Below are 21,277 nucleotides of genomic sequence, written 5' to 3'. Positions count from 1 at the left end.
TTAGTTCAAATGTAGCGTTGGGAGGGTGATGCCCCAGGGGAGACTGGTGATTGGCCAGAAGAGGGGAGTCACTCCTCTTTTTGCATTGTTTATAAATAGGGGGTAAACGATGAGACGGCAGAACGGCCATAACAATCTGGGGAGCCGTTCTCCGGACATCGCGAGTCTGTATCTATGCTGTAAATTCGTGATTTTAATAAAAGCCTCGAACACGATGCAGCATAACGGACTTTTTGTTGACAGCAATAATTGCCACCACTCATCATATACGACACCCGCTTTCCTTTATTGACTCTAATAGCAGGGTGCACAGTCTTTATATCCAGAATGATGTTCTCTGATGGAACTGGAAAGACAAGATTTATTTCATTTACACAATAAGTTGGGATGGATTGGTAAGGATTTCAGATCATGTGGACCTACAGGTAACTGCCAAAATAAAGGAAACACTCGAGTAAATTAAGTTTCTGGCAGCTCGGTTATGGTGTGCTTTTCCTAGCATGGTTTAGGTCCACTCAACCCCTTAGATGGCAAGGTAAACGCCAATAAATACACAGCCGTTCTGATTGATCACCTTCAACCTATGATCAATCATTTCTATTCTGATGGGAGTGGTCTCTTACAGAATGATAATGCCCCCATAGGGTACGAGTGGTCACAATGGTTTGATGATCATGAAAACAATGTAAATTATATGCCATGGACATCGCAGTCACCAGATCTCAACTCAATTTAACATGTATGGGTGATTCTGGAGCGGCACCTTAGACAGCATTTTCCACCACCATCAACAAAAGAGCTCCAGACACTTGTAGAATCTATGCCAATGCTGTCCTGGCAGCTCTTGGTGGCCAAATGCCCTATTAAGACACTTTGTTGGTTTCCTTAATTTTGGCTGTTAACTGTATATCGTATTAATTTAATGAACATACAATTTTCCTGTCCTATTGTGATTTTGTTTTACCTTTGAATCCTTTCACCTGGTGCCAATCTGCATTGAAAAAAGTAAATTGTGAGTGTCTTGTATTTCAATTGCTCCAAAAGTTGTATAAATGTATAAATTATAAATGGTTAAATGCACTCCAACACGTCAGCAGAATTAGTTTTATAAACAATGCATTCACTGTAAATTATATAATTCAGAGGGTAACGCATTTTTCCACCTATATAATTTGACCTTTCAGATTAACTTCTTTACCAGATGCTATGTGTTTGGTAGGAGTGTTCACTGTGTTTTCTGCCCCTAACAGAGCAAATTTTGGTAATTATATTGCAATTCATTATCATAAATATTTTATTGATACAAAACTAGGCTAATACATAATTATCAAAGTTATAATATTACACAATATACTGTATATCATGATAGTGAACATTACCTTCAACGGAGTTGTGGAACTGGGACAGTCAAATCCGATTGAGATTATTTCAAATTACCATCCAATTATACAATTAAAAGGGTAATATATTTTTTATCCTATTACTTTACCTGCCAGATTAACTTCTTTTCCAGTGACCATCTGTTCGGTAGGTTTCAGCACTGAGTTTTCTGCCCCTAACGGAGAACATTTAGGTCATATTGAAATTCATCAGGTTACTACATTATCAAAGTTATATTATATCATATACAGTATATCATGAGTGAACATTACCTTCAATTAGGTTTTTTGTCTCTGTTGAATGGAAAAGGTGAAAGTTATTGTAAAAAGGTGAATGTGGAACTGGTACAGTCAAATCCTATTGAGATGATGTCAAATTATCATCCATTATACAATTAAAAGGGTAATATATTTTTTATCCTATTACTTTACCTGCCAGATTAACTTCTTTTCCAGCGGCCATCTTTTCGGTAGGTTTCGGCACTGTGTTTTCTGCCCCTAACGGAGACCATTTACAGTGGGGAAAAAAAGTATTTAGTCAGCCACCAATTGTGCAAGTTCTCCCACTTAAAAAGATGAGAGAGGACTGTAATTTTCATCATAGGTACACGTCAACTATGACAGACAAAATGAGAAAATCCAGAAAATCACATTGTAGGATTTTTTATGAATTTATTTGCAAATTATGGTGGAAAATAACTATTTGGTCAATAACAAAAGTTTCTCAATACTTTGTTATATACCATTTGTTGGCAATGACACAGGTCAAAAGTTTTCTGTAAGTCTTCACAAGGTTTTCACACACTGTTGCTGGTATTTTGGCCCATTCCTCCATGCAGATCTCCTCTAGAGCAGTGATGTTTTTGGGCTGTCGCTGGGCAACACAGACTTTCAACTCCCTCCAAAGATGTTCTATGGGGTTGAGATCTGGAGACTGGCTAGGCCACTCCAGGACCTTGAAATGCTTCTTACGAAGCCACTCCTTCGTTGCCCGGGCGGTGTGTTTGGGATCATTGTCATGCTGAAAGACCCAGCCACGTTTCATCTTCAATGCCCTTGCTGATGGAAGGAGGTATTCACTCAAAATCTCACGATACATGGCCCCATTCATTCTTTCCTTTACACGGATCAGTCGTCCTGGTCCCTTTGCAGAAAAACTGCCCCAAAGCATGATGTTTCCACCCCCATGCTTCACAGTAAGTATGGTGTTCTTTGGATGCAACTCAGCATTCTTTGTCCTCCAAACACGACGAGTTGAGTTTTTACCAAAAAGTTCTATTTTGGTTTCATCTGACCATATGACGTTCTCCCAATCATCTTCTGGATCATCCAAATGCACTCTAGCAAACTTCAGACGGGCCTGGACATGTACTGGCTTAAGCAGGGGAACACGTCTGGCACTGCAAGATTTGAGTTTCTGGCGGCGTAGTGTGTTACTGATGGTAGGCTTTGTTACTTTGGTCCCAGCTCTCTTCAGGTCATTCACCGTGTCATTCACCGTGTGGTTCTGGGATTTTTGCTCACTGTTCTTGTGATCATTTTGACCCCACGGGGTGAGATCTTGCGTGGAGCCCCAGATCGAGGGAGATTATCAGTGGTCTTGTATGTCTTCCATTTCCTAATAATTGCTCCCACAGTTGATTTCTTCAAACCAAGCTGCTTACCTATTGCAGATTCAGTCTTCCCAGCCTGGTGCAGGTCTACAATTTTGTTTCTGGTGTCCTTTGACAGCTCTTTGGTCTTGGCCATAGTGGAGTTTGGAGTGTGACTGTTTGAGGTTGTGGACAGGTGTCTTTTATACTGATAACAAGTTCAAACAGGTGCCATTAATACAGGTAACGAGTGGAGGACAGAGGAGCCTCTTAAAGAAGAAGTTACAGATCTGTGAGAGCCAGAAATCTGGCTTGTTTGTAGGTGACCAAATACTTATTTTCCACCATAATTTGCAAATAAATTCATTAAAAATCCTACAATGTGATTTTCTGGAGAAAATCTGCCTGTCATAGTTGACGTGTACCTATGATGAATATTACAGGCCTCTCTCATCTTTCTAAGTGGGAGAACTTGCACAATTGGTGGCTGACTAAATACTTTTTCCCCCCACTGTAGGTAATATTGAAATTCATCAGGTTACTACATTATCAAAGTTATATTATATCATATACAGTATACCATGAGTGAATATTACCTTCAACTAGGTTTTTTGTCTCTGCTGAATGGAAAATGTTAAAGTTATTGTTAAAAGGTGAATGTGGAACTGGGACAGTCAAATCCTATTGAGATTATGTCAAATTATCATCCGATTATACAATTAAAAGGGTAATATATTTTTTATCCTATTACTTTACCTGCCAGATTAACTTCTTTTCCAGTGACCATCTGTTCGGTAGGTTTCGGCACTGTGTTTTCTGCCCCTAACGGAAAACATTTAGGTCATATTGAAATTCATCAGGTTACTACATTATCAAAGTTATATTATATCATATACAGCATATCATGAGTGAACATTAACTTCAACTAGGTTTTTTGTCTCCGTTGAATGGAAAAGGTGAAAGTTATTTTTTAAAGATGAATGTGGTACTGGGAATGTCAAACCCTATTGAGATTATGTAAAATTATCATCCATTATACAATTAAAAGGGTAATATATTTTTTATCCTATTACTTTACCTGCCAGATTAACTTCTTTTCCAGCGGCCATCTGTTCGGTAGGTTTCGGCACTGAGTTTTCTGCCCCTAAAGGAGAACATTTAGGTCATATTGAAATTCATCAGGTTACTACATTATCAAAGTTATATTATATCATATACAGCATATCATGAGTGAACATTAACTTCAACTAGGTTTTTTGTCTCTGTTGAATGGAAAAGGTGAAAGTTATTTTTTAAAGATGAATGTGGTACTGGGAATGTCAAAACCTATTGAGATTATGTCAAATTATCATCCAATTATACAATTAAAAGGGTAATATATTTTTATCCTATTACTTTACCTGCCAGATTAACTTCTTTTCCAGCGGCCATATGTTCGGTAGGTTTCGGCACTGAGTTTTCTGCCCCTAAAGGAGAACATTTAGGTCATATTGAAATTCATCAGGTTACTACATTATCAAAGTTATATTATATCATATACAGCATATCATGAGGGAACATTAACTTCAACTAGGTTTTTTGTCTCTGCTGAATGGAAAATGTTAAAGATATTGTTAAAAGGTGAATGTGGAACTGGGAAAGTCAAATCCTATTGAGATTATGTCAAATTATCATCCAATTATACAATTAAAAGGGTAATATATTTTTAATCCTATTACTTTACCTGGCAGATTAACTTCTTTTCCAGTGACCATCTGTTCGGTAGGTTTCGACACTGTGTTTTCTGCCCCTAACGGAGAACATTTAGGTCATATTGAAATTCATCAGGTTACTACATTATCAAAGTTATATTATATCATATACACCATATCATGAGTGAACATTAACTTCAACTAGGTTTGTTGTCTCTGCTGAATGGAAAATGTTAAAGATATTGTTAAAAGGTGAATGTGGAACTGGGAAAGTCAAATCCGATTGAGATTATGTCAAATTATCATCCAATTATACAATTAAAAGGGTAATATATTTTTTATCCTATTACTTTACCTGGCAGATTAACTTCTTTTCCAGTGACCATCTGTTCGGTAGGTTTCGGCACTGTGTTTTCTGCCCCTAACGGAGAACATTTAGGTAATATTGAAATTAATCAGGTTACTACATTATCAAAGTTATATTATATCATATACAGTATATCATGAGTGAACATTACTTTCAATTAGGTTTTTTGTCTTTGTTGAATGGAAAAGGTGAAAGTTATTTTTTAAAGATGAATGTGGTACTGGGAATGTCAAACCCTATTGAGATTATGTAAAATTATCATCCATTATACAATTAAAAGGGTAATATATTTTTTATCCTATTACTTTACCTGCCAGATTAACTTCTTTTCCAGCGGCCATCTGTTCGGTAGGATTCGGCACTGAGTTTTCTGCCCCTAAAGGAGAACATTTAGGTCATATTGAAATTCATCAGGTTACTACATTATCAAAGTTATATTATATCATATACACCATATCATGAGTGAACATTAACTTCAACTAGGTTTTTTGTCTCTGCTGAATGGAAAATGTTAAAGATATTGTTAACAGGTGAATGTGGAACTGGGAAAGTCAAATCCTATTGAGATTATGTCAAATTATCATCCATTATACAATTAAAAGGGTAATATATTTTTTATCCTATTACTTTACCTGCCAGATTAACTTCTTTTCCAGCGGCCATATGTTCGGTAGGTTTCGGCACTGAGTTTTCTGCCACTAAAGGAGAACATTTAGGTCATATTGAAATTCATCAGGTTACTACATTATCAAAGTTATATTATATCATATACAGCATATCATGAGTGACATTAACTTCAACTAGGTTTGTGGTCTCTGCTGAATGGAAAATGTTAAAGATAATGTTAAAAGGTGAATGTGGAACTGGGAAAGTCAAATCCGATTGAGATTATGTCAAATTATCATCCAATTATACAATTAAAAGGGTAATATATTTTTAATCCTATTACTTTACCTGGCAGATTAACTTCTTTTCCAGTGACCATTTGTTCGGTAGGTTTCGGCACTGTGTTTTCTGCCCCTAACGGAGAACATTTAGGTCATATTGAAATTCATCAGGTTACTACATTATCAAAGTTATATTATATCATATACACCATATCATGAGTGAACATTAACTTCAACTAGGTTTGATGTCTCTGCTGAATGGAAAATGTTAAAGATATTGTTAAAAGGTGAATGTGGAACTGGGAAAGTCAAATCCGATTGAGATTATGTCAAATGATCATCCAATTATACAATTAAAAGGGTAATATATTTTTAATCCTATTACTTTACCTGCCAGATTAACTTCTTTTCCAGTGACCATCTGTTCGGTAGATTTCGGCACTGTGTTTTCTGCCCCTAACGGAGAACATTTAGGTCATATTGAAATTCATCAGGTTACTACATTATCAAAGTTATATTATATCATATACACCATATCATGAGTGAACATTAACTTCAACTAGGTTTTTTGTCTCTGCTGAATGGAAAATGTTAAAGATATTGTTAAAAGGTGAATGTGGAACTGGGAAAGTCAAATCCTATTGAGATTATGTCAAATTATCATCCAATTATACAATTAAAAGGGTAATATATTTTTAATCCTATTACTTTACCTGGCAGATTAACTTCTTTTCCAGTGACCATCTGTTCGGTAGGTTTCGGCACTGTGTTTTCTGCCCCTAACGGAGAACATTTAGGTCATATTGAAATTCATCAGGTTACTACATTATCAAAGTTATATTATATCATATACACCATATCATGAGTGAACATTAACTTCAACTAGGTTTGATGTCTCTGCTGAATGGAAAATGTTAAAGATATTGTTAAAAGGTGAATGTGGAACTGGGAAAGTCAAATCCGATTGAGATTATGTCAAATGATCATCCAATTATACAATTAAAAGGGTAATATATTTTTAATCCTATTACTTTACCTGCCAGATTAACTTCTTTTCCAGTGACCATCTGTTCGGTAGATTTCGGCACTGTGTTTTCTGCCCCTAACGGAGAACATTTAGGTCATATTGAAATTCATCAGGTTACTACATTATCAAAGTTATATTATATCATATACAGCATATCATGAGTGACATTAACTTCAACTAGGTTTGTGGTCTCTGCTGAATGGAAAATGTTAAAGATATTGTTAAAAGGTGAATGTGGAACTGGGAAAGTCAAATCCGATTGAGATTATGTCAAATTATCATCCAATTATACAATTAAAAGGGTAATATATTTTTAATCCTATTACTTTACCTGGCAGATTAACTTCTTTTCCAGTGACCATTTGTTCGGTAGGTTTCGGCACTGTGTTTTCTGCCCCTAACGGAGAACATTTAGGTCATATTGAAATTCATCAGGTTACTACATTATCAAAGTTATATTATATCATATACACCATATCATGAGTGAACATTAACTTCAACTAGGTTTGATGTCTCTGCTGAATGGAAAATGTTAAAGATATTGTTAAAAGGTGAATGTGGAACTGGGAAAGTCAAATCCGATTGAGATTATGTCAAATGATCATCCAATTATACAATTAAAAGGGTAATATATTTTTAATCCTATTACTTTACCTGCCAGATTAACTTCTTTTCCAGTGACCATCTGTTCGGTAGATTTCGGCACTGTGTTTTCTGCCCCTAACGGAGAACATTTAGGTCATATTGAAATTCATCAGGTTACTACATTATCAAAGTTATATTATATCATATACACCATATCATGAGTGAACATTAACTTCAACTAGGTTTTTTGTCTCTGCTGAATGGAAAATGTTAAAGATATTGTTAAAAGGTGAATGTGGAACTGGGAAAGTCAAATCCTATTGAGATTATGTCAAATTATCATCCAATTATACAATTAAAAGGGTAATATATTTTTAATCCTATTACTTTACCTGGCAGATTAACTTCTTTTCCAGTGACCATCTGTTCGGTAGGTTTCGGCACTGTGTTTTCTGCCCCTAACGGAGAACATTTAGGTCATATTGAAATTCATCAGGTTACTACATTATCAAAGTTATATTATATCATATACACCATATCATGAGTGAACATTAACTTCAACTAGGTTTGATGTCTCTGCTGAATGGAAAATGTTAAAGATATTGTTAAAAGGTGAATGTGGAACTGGGAAAGTCAAATCCGATTGAGATTATGTCAAATGATCATCCAATTATACAATTAAAAGGGTAATATATTTTTAATCCTATTACTTTACCTGCCAGATTAACTTCTTTTCCAGTGACCATCTGTTCGGTAGATTTCGGCACTGTGTTTTCTGCCCCTAACGGAGAACATTTAGGTCATATTGAAATTCATCAGGTTACTACATTATCAAAGTTATATTATATCATATACAGCATATCATGAGTGACATTAACTTCAACTAGGTTTGTTGTCTCTGCTGAATGGAAAATGTTAAAGATATTGTTAAAAGGTGAATGTGGAACTGGGAAAGTCAAATCCGATTGAGATTATGTCAAATTATCATCCAATTATACAATTAAAAGGGTAATATATTTTTAATCCTATTACTTTACCTGGCAGATTAACTTCTTTTCCAGTGACCATTTGTTCGGTAGGTTTCGGCACTGTGTTTTCTGCCCCTAACGGAGAACATTTAGGTCATATTGAAATTCATCAGGTTACTACATTATCAAAGTTATATTATATCATATACAGCATATCATGAGTGAACATTAACTTCAACTAGGTTTGTTGTCTCTGCTGAATGGAAAATGTTAAAGATATTGTTAAAAGGTGAATGTGGAACTGGGAAAGTCAAATCCGATTGAGATTATGTCAAATTATCATCCAATTATACAATTAAAAGGGTAATATATTTTAATCCTATTACTTTACCTGGCAGATTAACTTCTTTTCCAGTGACCATTTGTTCGGTAGGTTTCGGCACTGTGTTTTCTGCCCCTAACGGAGAACATTTAGGTCATATTGAAATTCATCAGGTTACTACATTATCAAAGTTATATTATATCATATACACCATATCATGAGTGAACATTAACTTCAACTAGGTTTGATGTCTCTGCTGAATGGAAAATGTTAAAGATATTGTTAAAAGGTGAATGTGGAACTGGGAAAGTCAAATCCGATTGAGATTATGTCAAATGATCATCCAATTATACAATTAAAAGGGTAATATATTTTTAATCCTATTACTTTACCTGCCAGATTAACTTCTTTTCCAGTGACCATCTGTTCGGTAGATTTCGGCACTGTGTTTTCTGCCCCTAACGGAGAACATTTAGGTCATATTGAAATTCATCAGGTTACTACATTATCAAAGTTATATTATATCATATACACCATATCATGAGTGAACATTAACTTCAACTAGGTTTGATGTCTCTGCTGAATGGAAAATGTTAAAGATATTGTTAAAAGGTGAATGTGGAACTGGGAAAGTCAAATCCGATTGAGATTATATCAAATGATCATCCAATTATACAATTAAAAGGGTAATATATTTTTAATCCTATTACTTTACCTGCCAGATTAACTTCTTTTCCAGTGACCATCTGTTCGGTAGATTTCGGCACTGTGTTTTCTGCCCCTAACGGAGAACATTTAGGTCATATTGAAATTCATCAGGTTACTACATTATCAAAGTTATATTATATCATATACACCATATCATGAGTGAACATTAACTTCAACTAGGTTTTTTGTCTCTGCTGAATGGAAAATGTTAAAGATATTGTTAAAAGGTGAATGTGGAACTGGGAAAGTCAAATCCGATTGAGATTATGTCAAATGATCATCCAATTATACAATTAAAAGGGTAATATATTTTTAATCCTATTACTTTACCTGGCAGATTAACTTCTTTTCCAGTGACCATTTGTTCGGTAGGTTTCGGCACTGTGTTTTCTGCCCCTAACGGAGAACATTTAGGTCATATTGAAATTCATCAGGTTACTACATTATCAAAGTTATATTATATCATATACACCATATCATGAGTGAACATTAACTTCAACTAGGTTTGATGTCTCTGCTGAATGGAAAATGTTAAAGATATTGTTAAAAGGTGAATGTGGAACTGGGAAAGTCAAATCCGATTGAGATTATGTCAAATGATCATCCAATTATACAATTAAAAGGGTAATATATTTTTAATCCTATTACTTTACCTGCCAGATTAACTTCTTTTCCAGTGACCATCTGTTCGGTAGATTTCGGCACTGTGTTTTCTGCCCCTAACGGAGAACATTTAGGTCATATTGAAATTCATCAGGTTACTACATTATCAAAGTTATATTATATCATATACAGCATATCATGAGTGACATTAACTTCAACTAGGTTTGTGGTCTCTGCTGAATGGAAAATGTTAAAGATATTGTTAAAAGGTGAATGTGGAACTGGGAAAGTCAAATCCGATTGAGATTATGTCAAATTATCATCCAATTATACAATTAAAAGGGTAATATATTTTTAATCCTATTACTTTACCTGGCAGATTAACTTCTTTTCCAGTGACCATTTGTTCGGTAGGTTTCGGCACTGTGTTTTCTGCCCCTAACGGAGAACATTTAGGTCATATTGAAATTCATCAGGTTACTACATTATCAAAGTTATATTATATCATATACACCATATCATGAGTGAACATTAACTTCAACTAGGTTTGATGTCTCTGCTGAATGGAAAATGTTAAAGATATTGTTAAAAGGTGAATGTGGAACTGGGAAAGTCAAATCCGATTGAGATTATGTCAAATGATCATCCAATTATACAATTAAAAGGGTAATATATTTTTAATCCTATTACTTTACCTGCCAGATTAACTTCTTTTCCAGTGACCATCTGTTCGGTAGATTTCGGCACTGTGTTTTCTGCCCCTAACGGAGAACATTTAGGTCATATTGAAATTCATCAGGTTACTACATTATCAAAGTTATATTATATCATATACACCATATCATGAGTGAACATTAACTTCAACTAGGTTTTTTGTCTCTGCTGAATGGAAAATGTTAAAGATATTGTTAAAAGGTGAATGTGGAACTGGGAAAGTCAAATCCTATTGAGATTATGTCAAATTATCATCCAATTATACAATTAAAAGGGTAATATATTTTTAATCCTATTACTTTACCTGGCAGATTAACTTCTTTTCCAGTGACCATCTGTTCGGTAGGTTTCGGCACTGTGTTTTCTGCCCCTAACGGAGAACATTTAGGTCATATTGAAATTCATCAGGTTACTACATTATCAAAGTTATATTATATCATATACACCATATCATGAGTGAACATTAACTTCAACTAGGTTTGATGTCTCTGCTGAATGGAAAATGTTAAAGATATTGTTAAAAGGTGAATGTGGAACTGGGAAAGTCAAATCCGATTGAGATTATGTCAAATGATCATCCAATTATACAATTAAAAGGGTAATATATTTTTAATCCTATTACTTTACCTGCCAGATTAACTTCTTTTCCAGTGACCATCTGTTCGGTAGATTTCGGCACTGTGTTTTCTGCCCCTAACGGAGAACATTTAGGTCATATTGAAATTCATCAGGTTACTACATTATCAAAGTTATATTATATCATATACAGCATATCATGAGTGACATTAACTTCAACTAGGTTTGTTGTCTCTGCTGAATGGAAAATGTTAAAGATATTGTTAAAAGGTGAATGTGGAACTGGGAAAGTCAAATCCGATTGAGATTATGTCAAATTATCATCCAATTATACAATTAAAAGGGTAATATATTTTTAATCCTATTACTTTACCTGGCAGATTAACTTCTTTTCCAGTGACCATTTGTTCGGTAGGTTTCGGCACTGTGTTTTCTGCCCCTAACGGAGAACATTTAGGTCATATTGAAATTCATCAGGTTACTACATTATCAAAGTTATATTATATCATATACAGCATATCATGAGTGAACATTAACTTCAACTAGGTTTGTTGTCTCTGCTGAATGGAAAATGTTAAAGATATTGTTAAAAGGTGAATGTGGAACTGGGAAAGTCAAATCCGATTGAGATTATGTCAAATTATCATCCAATTATACAATTAAAAGGGTAATATATTTTTAATCCTATTACTTTACCTGGCAGATTAACTTCTTTTCCAGTGACCATTTGTTCGGTAGGTTTCGGCACTGTGTTTTCTGCCCCTAACGGAGAACATTTAGGTCATATTGAAATTCATCAGGTTACTACATTATCAAAGTTATATTATATCATATACACCATATCATGAGTGAACATTAACTTCAACTAGGTTTGATGTCTCTGCTGAATGGAAAATGTTAAAGATATTGTTAAAAGGTGAATGTGGAACTGGGAAAGTCAAATCCGATTGAGATTATGTCAAATGATCATCCAATTATACAATTAAAAGGGTAATATATTTTTAATCCTATTACTTTACCTGCCAGATTAACTTCTTTTCCAGTGACCATCTGTTCGGTAGATTTCGGCACTGTGTTTTCTGCCCCTAACGGAGAACATTTAGGTCATATTGAAATTCATCAGGTTACTACATTATCAAAGTTATATTATATCATATACACCATATCATGAGTGAACATTAACTTCAACTAGGTTTGATGTCTCTGCTGAATGGAAAATGTTAAAGATATTGTTAAAAGGTGAATGTGGAACTGGGAAAGTCAAATCCGATTGAGATTATGTCAAATGATCATCCAATTATACAATTAAAAGGGTAATATATTTTTAATCCTATTACTTTACCTGCCAGATTAACTTCTTTTCCAGTGACCATCTGTTCGGTAGATTTCGGCACTGTGTTTTCTGCCCCTAACGGAGAACATTTAGGTCATATTGAAATTCATCAGGTTACTACATTATCAAAGTTATATTATATCATATACACCATATCATGAGTGAACATTAACTTCAACTAGGTTTTTTGTCTCTGCTGAATGGAAAATGTTAAAGATATTGTTAAAAGGTGAATGTGGAACTGGGAAAGTCAAATCCGATTGAGATTATGTCAAATGATCATCCAATTATACAATTAAAAGGGTAATATATTTTTAATCCTATTACTTTACCTGGCAGATTAACTTCTTTTCCAGTGACCATTTGTTCGGTAGGTTTCGGCACTGTGTTTTCTGCCCCTAACGGAGAACATTTAGGTCATATTGAAATTCATCAGGTTACTACATTATCAAAGTTATATTATATCATATACAGCATATCATGAGTGAACATTAACTTCAACTAGGTTTGTTGTCTCTGCTGAATGGAAAATGTTAAAGATATTGTTAAAAGGTGAATGTGGAACTGGGAAAGTCAAATCCGATTGAGATTATGTCAAATTATCATCCAATTATACAATTAAAAGGGTAATATATTTTTAATCCTATTACTTTACCTGCCAGATTAACTTCTTTTCCAGTGACCATCTGTTCGGTAGATTTCGGCACTGTGTTTTCTGCCCCTAACGGAGAACATTTAGGTCATATTGAAATTCATCAGGTTACTACATTATCAAAGTTATATTATATCATATACACCATATCATGAGTGAACATTAACTTCAACTAGGTTTTTTGTCTCTGCTGAATGGAAAATGTTAAAGATATTGTTAAAAGGTGAATGTGGAACTGGGAAAGTCAAATCCGATTGAGATTATGTCAAATTATCATCCAATTATACAATTAAAAGGGTAATATATTTTTAATCCTATTACTTTACCTGGCAGATTAACTTCTTTTCCAGTGACCATTTGTTCGGTAGGTTTCGGCACTGTGTTTTCTGCCCCTAACGGAGAACATTTAGGTCATATTGAAATTCATCAGGTTACTACATTATCAAAGTTATATTATATCATATACACCATATCATGAGTGAACATTAACTTCAACTAGGTTTGATGTCTCTGCTGAATGGAAAATGTTAAAGATATTGTTAAAAGGTGAATGTGGAACTGGGAAAGTCAAATCCGATTGAGATTATGTCAAATGATCATCCAATTATACAATTAAAAGGGTAATATATTTTTAATCCTATTACTTTACCTGCCAGATTAACTTCTTTTCCAGTGACCATCTGTTCGGTAGATTTCGGCACTGTGTTTTCTGCCCCTAACGGAGAACATTTAGGTCATATTGAAATTCATCAGGTTACTACATTATCAAAGTTATATTATATCATATACACCATATCATGAGTGAACATTAACTTCAACTAGGTTTGATGTCTCTGCTGAATGGAAAATGTTAAAGATATTGTTAAAAGGTGAATGTGGAACTGGGAAAGTCAAATCCGATTGAGATTATGTCAAATGATCATCCAATTATACAATTAAAAGGGTAATATATTTTTAATCCTATTACTTTACCTGCCAGATTAACTTCTTTTCCAGTGACCATCTGTTCGGTAGATTTCGGCACTGTGTTTTCTGCCCCTAACGGAGAACATTTAGGTCATATTGAAATTCATCAGGTTACTACATTATCAAAGTTATATTATATCATATACACCATATCATGAGTGAACATTAACTTCAACTAGGTTTTTTGTCTCTGCTGAATGGAAAATGTTAAAGATATTGTTAAAAGGTGAATGTGGAACTGGGAAAGTCAAATCCGATTGAGATTATGTCAAATGATCATCCAATTATACAATTAAAAGGGTAATATATTTTTAATCCTATTACTTTACCTGGCAGATTAACTTCTTTTCCAGTGACCATTTGTTCGGTAGGTTTCGGCACTGTGTTTTCTGCCCCTAACGGAGAACATTTAGGTCATATTGAAATTCATCAGGTTACTACATTATCAAAGTTATATTATATCATATACAGCATATCATGAGTGAACATTAACTTCAACTAGGTTTGTTGTCTCTGCTGAATGGAAAATGTTAAAGATATTGTTAAAAGGTGAATGTGGAACTGGGAAAGTCAAATCCGATTGAGATTATGTCAAATTATCATCCAATTATACAATTAAAAGGGTAATATATTTTTAATCCTATTACTTTACCTGCCAGATTAACTTCTTTTCCAGTGACCATCTGTTCGGTAGATTTCGGCACTGTGTTTTCTGCCCCTAACGGAGAACATTTAGGTCATATTGAAATTCATCAGGTTACTACATTATCAAAGTTATATTATATCATATACACCATATCATGAGTGAACATTAACTTCAACTAGGTTTTTTGTCTCTGCTGAATGGAAAATGTTAAAGATATTGTTAAAAGGTGAATGTGGAACTGGGAAAGTCAAATCCGATTGAGATTATGTCAAATTATCATCCAATTATACAATTAAAAGGGTAATATATTTTTATTCCTATTACTTTACCTGGCAGATTAACTTCTTTTCCAGTGACCATCTGTTCGGTAGGTTTCGGCACTGTGTTTTCTGCCCCTAACGGAGAACATTTAGGTCATATTGAAATTCATCAGGTTACTACATTATCAAAGTTATATTATATCATATACAGCATATCATGAGTGAACATTAACTTCAACTAGGTTTTTTGTCTCTGTTGAATGGAAAAGGTGAAAGTTATTTTTTAAAGATGAATGTGGAACTGGGAATGTCAAACCCTATTGAGATTATGTCAAATTATCATCCATTATACAATTAAAAGGGTAATATATTTTTTATCCTATTACTTTACCTGCCAGATTAACTTCTTTTCCAGCGGCCATCTGTTCGGTAGGTTTCGGCACTGTGTTTTCTGCCCCTAACGGAGAACATTTAGGTCATATTGAAATTAATCAGGTTACTACATTATCAAAGTTATATTATATCATATACAGTATATCATGAGTGAACATTACCTTCAATTAGGTTTTTTGTCTCTGTTGAATGGAAAAGGTTAAAGTTATTGTAAAAAGATGAATGTGGAACTGGGAATGTCAAACCCTATTGAGATTATGTCAAATTATCATCCATTATACAATTAAAAGGGTAATATATTTTTTATCCTATTACTTTACCTGCCAGATTAACTTCTTTTCCAGCGGCCATCTGTTCGGTAGGTTTCGGCACTGTGTTTTCTGCCCCTAACGGAGAACATTTAGGTCATATTGAAATTAATCAGGTTACTACATTATCAAAGTTATATTATATCATATACAGTATATCATGAGTGAACATTACCTTCAATTAGGTTTTTTGTCTCTGTTGAATGGAAAAGGTTAAAGTTATTGTAAAAAGATGAATGTGGAACTGGTACAGTCAAATCCGATTGAGATATGTGCTTGGTGTCAATGGAATGTTTCCTCAAAAATAAGTTAATGTATTAGCATGTATTAACATTTCACCCAGAGATCAGAATGAAACAGTTACCTGCCGGCCCCTGTGCTAGCTCAGTTTGATTCGAAATATAGACACAATCATGTCAACATAAAATCAATCATGGTTTATGTTGTCATAACTCATCTCACACTTAGTTTATTTATCACACAGATCAGATGAGATACTTTTTCTGCACTTTTGGCATGACACATTTTAGAGGGTAAAGAAATGTATTCCCCCTATTACTTACTACCTTCCAGATTAATTTCTATACCAGCTGCTATCTCTTCAGTAGTTGGTATCTGTTCTGTGATTTCTGCCCCTAGCAGAGCACATTTAGGTCATTACCCGCAATTCATTACCTTACATATTAAAATTTATACTAAACATCTAAATGATGATCAAAGTTATAATATTATTTCATCATGATAGTTAACAACCTTCAATTGTTTTTTTGGGCTCTGTTGAACGGAGTAGGTAAAAGTTATTGTAAAAAGGTAAATTGTGGAACAAGGAGAGTCAAATCCTATTGAGATATGTGCATATCATGCTTCGTGTCAATTGAATGTTTTCTAGAAAATAAGTTAGTTGCATGCATCTTATGATAGCCTTTCACTCAGTTTGATCTGAAATATAGAGACACAATTGTCAAAATAAAATCAATCATTGTTTATGTTGTCTTAACTCAAATTTCACTCTTAGTTTATTTATCAGATGAAATACACTACCTGATCTGTTTCTGGACTTTTGGGATGAAGACCACATGGACCCTAAAAGATACAAAAATATTATTGTTTATATATTTTATGGACAAAATATTTTATGACACATTTCTCTATAGGGTCATTATTACTGTTATATCTTGCTCTTATAATTACATCACAAACACTAATATGACTGAATAACAGATACCTCTTCGTTTGTACAGAATGACAGAGCACAGAGCACCGATGACCAGAAACAGGACCAACAGGACCAGAGTCACAGTGAAGGCTTCTTTGGAGACTCCTGCACAGAGACCCAACATGGATAAAATGCCTCTAAAGCTCTCAAGACATGACATCATCAGAACACCATCACAGTGAAATTAATTGCAAAAGCAATCTGTAGACACCTCTTCAACCTGTTCATCCTCCTCCTCTAAAGTAATGTATGTGTGGGATGGGGAGAGAGGGATCTGATTGTGGGTAGGCTGTTTGTGTAGGAGACTAACTCACCAGGTACAGCTGTAGGAGCTGTGTATATATGTGGCAGAATTCTGCCCTCTCTCTTCGCCTCCTCAGACGAAGAGACTGTACAGGAGAGCCAATCGGAGTCTGAGGGAGCATACAGCAGCCAACTACTCACACTCACCAAGCCCTGAGGATCTGATACAGAAAGATGGGGGAGGGGAAATCAAAATATTCACATTAACTTACACAAAGTAGTCAACTGAAAGTACACCACAACCCAGGTCACATTTTTTACCCAAAACACAGGTACTAGAACATTTGTGTCAGCAGAACAGAGACAGTGTGAGGAAGTACCAAAATGTAATTACCAGAAGTGTTGAGTACTTCTTGTCCATTTCTGATCTCTGTCCCATCTTTGTTTCTCCAGGTGAGTTTAGGTTGTGGTGACCAGCCCACTGATGAACAGGTAACGTTCACCTGACCTCCTCCTCCTCGTCCTTCAGCTACAGAGAGAACTGGTTCACTACCTGTCACTGATGGACAGATAAGGGGGGACAAGCAACAACTATTAAGACACAGATAGAATGACAGAAAAAATTGGAAGAATACAAGATATGTATTTTACAATTTAGTGTTAGATGGTTCCTCACTCTGAAAGTAGTCTATGGGCCAGAAGAAACTATAGTTACCGGATTTGTAACTCCAGTTCTATGAGTGGAGCGGAGCCCCATAGGGGAGCTCTGCTCCTATTGGTTTACGCCGCTGCCTAGGCAGCGAACAGCCTGAGACAAAATTATGCACACACCTGCAGCCAATAGGAGTACAGGTGTCCCTATAAGAGGGGACGCTTCCCCTCAATCAGCCTCCAGAGAAATTATCTTCAGACTGGAGGGTCGGAAGGGCCTTAAGTCCTATGGGGCTCCGCTCGACTCATAGAAGTGGAATTACAACTCCGGTAACTATCGTTCTATATCGTGGAGCTCCGCCCCATAGGGGAGCTCTGCTCCTATTGGTTTAAGGCGGAGCGCAACGCTCCAAAATGTACTCCCTGCCGAGCCCAACACTTCCCACTTGAAAAGGTCGGGCCTAGCAATGGCTGCGACCAAGTCCCACAGTACTGTGACACACTGTGTCACAAAATACTGTGTCCTCTGTACAAATCCGCCCCACCTAGTCCAATGGCATTGCCAATGTCTAGTGGGCAGATAACCAGAATATGAGCCATACTAATCTGAACCAGCAGATAGATGGTACCTCAATATCCTGTTAAAACAAAACCGACCACTAATGGAATGACACAAAGTGTCACTCTACACGGTGTATTCTGTAATCCGCCACACTCAATCTATGGATCCCCAAAGATTGGTGGGTAGAATCCAGAACATGAGCCATACTAATCTGAACTAGCAGATAGATGGCGTCTCAATATCCTGTCAAAACAACACCGATCACTATTGGAATGACACAAAGTGTCACTCTACACTGTGTATTCGGTAATCCGCCACACTCAATCTATGGAAACCCAAAGATTAGTGGGTATACTCCAGAACATGAGTCATACTAATCTGAACAAGCAGATAGATGACGTCACAATTCCGTCAATATATATGACCGGTCTAATAGTAATGTAAACAAAGTTACAAACACTATTTCCCTCATCATTCCGCCCCAACCCAGTTATGCACTGGTGAGCAGGTCACAATACATTACCTCTACTGTACTGATAACCTCAGTCAGGAGTCATGGCTCTCTCATAGAAAAAAAGCCGACCTAATGGGAACCCTGCCCCCTGGTCCTGCATCTTTTTTCTCTTAGTTCAAGTCCTTCCATCAGCTACACTGAGTACAGACTGAACCAGAGAGTTAGAAGACATATCTAACAGGTAGAAATAGATCAAAGGAGACGGTGACGATCAAGACACCGCTGCGCAATTATCCTCTACACCTGTTCCTCTGAAAAAGGTAATAGAAGCCGCTACTCCACGAGTGGATTGGGCTCTTCTACCCAGAGGCAATGGCCGCCCTGCAGCCTCATAAGCCGTCTCAATGCCTTACAAAGCCAATGAGACAGACGCTGTTTAGAAAGTGGTCTACCGAGTGCAGCCGCACCGTGACACACAAAACAGCTGAGGCGATGACCTAATCGCCGCGTTGCGCTCCACGTAGCGCGCCAAGGCGCGCACTGGGCACAGGCGATGGAGCCGTTCCTCTCTCCTCTCAACATGGTGAAAGGGAGAGAAGGCCCACAGCTCTACGATCTGTAATCTATATGAGCTCTTAATAACCTCAGGCATAAATGCCGGGTTAAGACTTAACACCGTCCTGCTCAATCGTCATAAATGGCAAGGCAGTCGGGTCTCGTCGAAAGAGTGTACAAATCACTGACACGTTAAGCAGTGGTCAAAGCGAGCAACAGTGTCATCTTCAAAGATAACATCTTAAGGGGGATTTGATTCAATGGCTCGAACGGTGGCTCGCAGAGCGCTTCGAGCACCAAAATCAAATCCCACTGAGGAAGCGTGGCTCTAGGCATTGGCCTAAGCCACCGCGTTCCCAATAGAAAACGTTTCACAAGAGGGTGGCTGAAAACAGTGTCTCTGCCAAACCCTCATGACAAGCCTAAATCGCCGCCGCAAGCACCTACATGGTGGCGGGTGAGCGCTGCTTATCACATAGGAACTGTAGGAATGAGCGTATTCTCTCGACCTGACAGCACACGTAGTCCACATTTTCTGTGACACAACACTGTGAAAAAACATTCCATTTACTGGCATAAGTCTCAGCGGAACCACGGAATGGGCCGACGACATGAGACCCAAGAGTGACATGACCGAAAGCGCCTTTACCGTGTGATTCAGATAAAACCTTGGTAGGGCTAGCAACAGGGCATGCCCGTCGAGGATCCGAAATTCGAGCCCTCATCGTTACAGTGTCTAGCTGTATCCCCAGATAGACAATCTGATGACTGGGCCAGGGCGCGCTCTTTTTCCCAATTCACAGCGAACCCCAGACACGTGAGATGAATCACTGTCTGTGTCGTGTGTGTGATCGCCAGCTCTGCTGAAGGGGCGAGAACCAGTAAGTCGTCTAGGTAGGCTAAAACCCTTATCCCCTGACGACGTAACCGTGCTATTGCCGCCTCCACACATTTGGAAAACGTGTGAGGTGCCAGGGCGTACCCGAATGGCATCCTCATGTATTAGTACGCCGCCCCTTGAAAAGCAAAAACGCAGAAACTTCCTGTGACGCGGAGGTACCGGCACATGAAAATATGCGTCCTTCAGGTCTATGCTCGTACAAAAGTCTCTCCTCTGGACACATTCCAGCAGACGTTTTGTCGTCAGCATTCGAAAGGGCCGTTTGGCTACACTCTCGTTGAGAACGCGTAGATCCAATATTGGCCTCATTCCCCCCGTCTTTTTGGGCACCAGGAAATAGGGCGAATATAACCCCCTGTTCCTTTGCTCCCGAGGAACTACTGTGACTGCCTCCTTCGCCAAAAGTTCCGTAATCTCTGTAACGAGAGCGGCGACCTTTCCCGGCGTTTTCATCACCATCTCCACCACCCCCCTGAATGGGGAGGGATCGGGTGAAATTGGATGGCATAACCCTTCTCCAGCGTCCGGTCTTGCCAGTGGGAGAGGGTACAGCTTCGCAGCCACTCCCAATAATGCTGAGAAAGCGGAAGAGCGCGAAGCTGTGGTGCATTCAGTAGGAAGGACCTGTATTCCTCTACAGCCGTCGCCGCCGCTGTTCCCCGACAGTGAAGTGGTGGAACAGCCCAAGGCGGGCCTCTCATGAAAGGGAGAGGAAACA

The 21,277-nt window shown here is 36.9% G+C and overlaps 2 protein-coding genes and 3 long non-coding RNA genes across 5 annotated transcripts in view; all 5 read right to left on the bottom strand.

The window, feature by feature from the left end:
• Window positions 1–21,277, bottom strand: part of LOC311112115 (uncharacterized protein) — a 42,531-nt gene that overhangs the window by 16,576 nt on the left and 4,678 nt on the right. The window contains exons 4-14 of the mRNA XM_084155094.1: window positions 17,831–17,995; window positions 17,508–17,657; window positions 17,203–17,298; window positions 17,019–17,060; window positions 15,831–15,851; window positions 4,695–4,760; window positions 4,372–4,437; window positions 3,728–3,793; window positions 1,812–1,877; window positions 965–991; window positions 271–346 (exon numbers count right to left, since the gene is read on the bottom strand). Coding sequence (XP_084011220.1) covers window positions 271–346; window positions 965–991; window positions 1,812–1,877; window positions 3,728–3,793; window positions 4,372–4,437; window positions 4,695–4,760; window positions 15,831–15,851; window positions 17,019–17,060; window positions 17,203–17,298; window positions 17,508–17,657; window positions 17,831–17,995 — 841 coding nt within the window. The remainder of the gene's footprint in view (window positions 1–270; window positions 347–964; window positions 992–1,811; window positions 1,878–3,727; window positions 3,794–4,371; window positions 4,438–4,694; window positions 4,761–15,830; window positions 15,852–17,018; window positions 17,061–17,202; window positions 17,299–17,507; window positions 17,658–17,830; window positions 17,996–21,277) is intronic.
• On the bottom strand, window positions 5,023–6,051 carry LOC311112536. Its single transcript, XR_014610879.1, has 3 exons — window positions 5,984–6,051; window positions 5,662–5,727; window positions 5,023–5,083 (listed from the first exon to the last, which is right to left on the bottom strand). It is a non-coding gene; the product is annotated as an uncharacterized lncRNA (long non-coding RNA).
• On the bottom strand, window positions 8,067–11,218 carry LOC311112467 (uncharacterized protein; the record flags this gene model as incomplete). Its single annotated transcript, XM_084155606.1, has 7 exons — window positions 11,148–11,218; window positions 10,502–10,567; window positions 9,857–9,922; window positions 8,888–8,953; window positions 8,566–8,631; window positions 8,244–8,309; window positions 8,067–8,107 (listed from the first exon to the last, which is right to left on the bottom strand). The coding sequence occupies exons 1-7, from the start codon at window positions 11,176–11,178 to the stop codon at window positions 8,067–8,069; spliced, it is 402 nt and encodes a 133-aa protein (XP_084011732.1). The 5' UTR covers window positions 11,179–11,218.
• LOC311112095 lies at window positions 11,476–12,177 on the bottom strand. Its single transcript, XR_014610837.1, has 3 exons — window positions 12,116–12,177; window positions 11,793–11,858; window positions 11,476–11,536 (listed from the first exon to the last, which is right to left on the bottom strand). It is a non-coding gene; the product is annotated as an uncharacterized lncRNA (long non-coding RNA).
• On the bottom strand, window positions 12,767–13,792 carry LOC311112017. Its single transcript, XR_014610820.1, has 3 exons — window positions 13,731–13,792; window positions 13,085–13,150; window positions 12,767–12,827 (listed from the first exon to the last, which is right to left on the bottom strand). It is a non-coding gene; the product is annotated as an uncharacterized lncRNA (long non-coding RNA).

The sequence above is a fragment of the Coregonus lavaretus genome, assembly GCF_964263955.1.
Source record: "Coregonus lavaretus genome assembly, chromosome: 38".
Classification (NCBI taxonomy): Eukaryota; Metazoa; Chordata; class Actinopteri; order Salmoniformes; family Salmonidae; genus Coregonus; species Coregonus lavaretus.
This window is presented reverse-complemented; position numbering and strand designations above follow the sequence as displayed.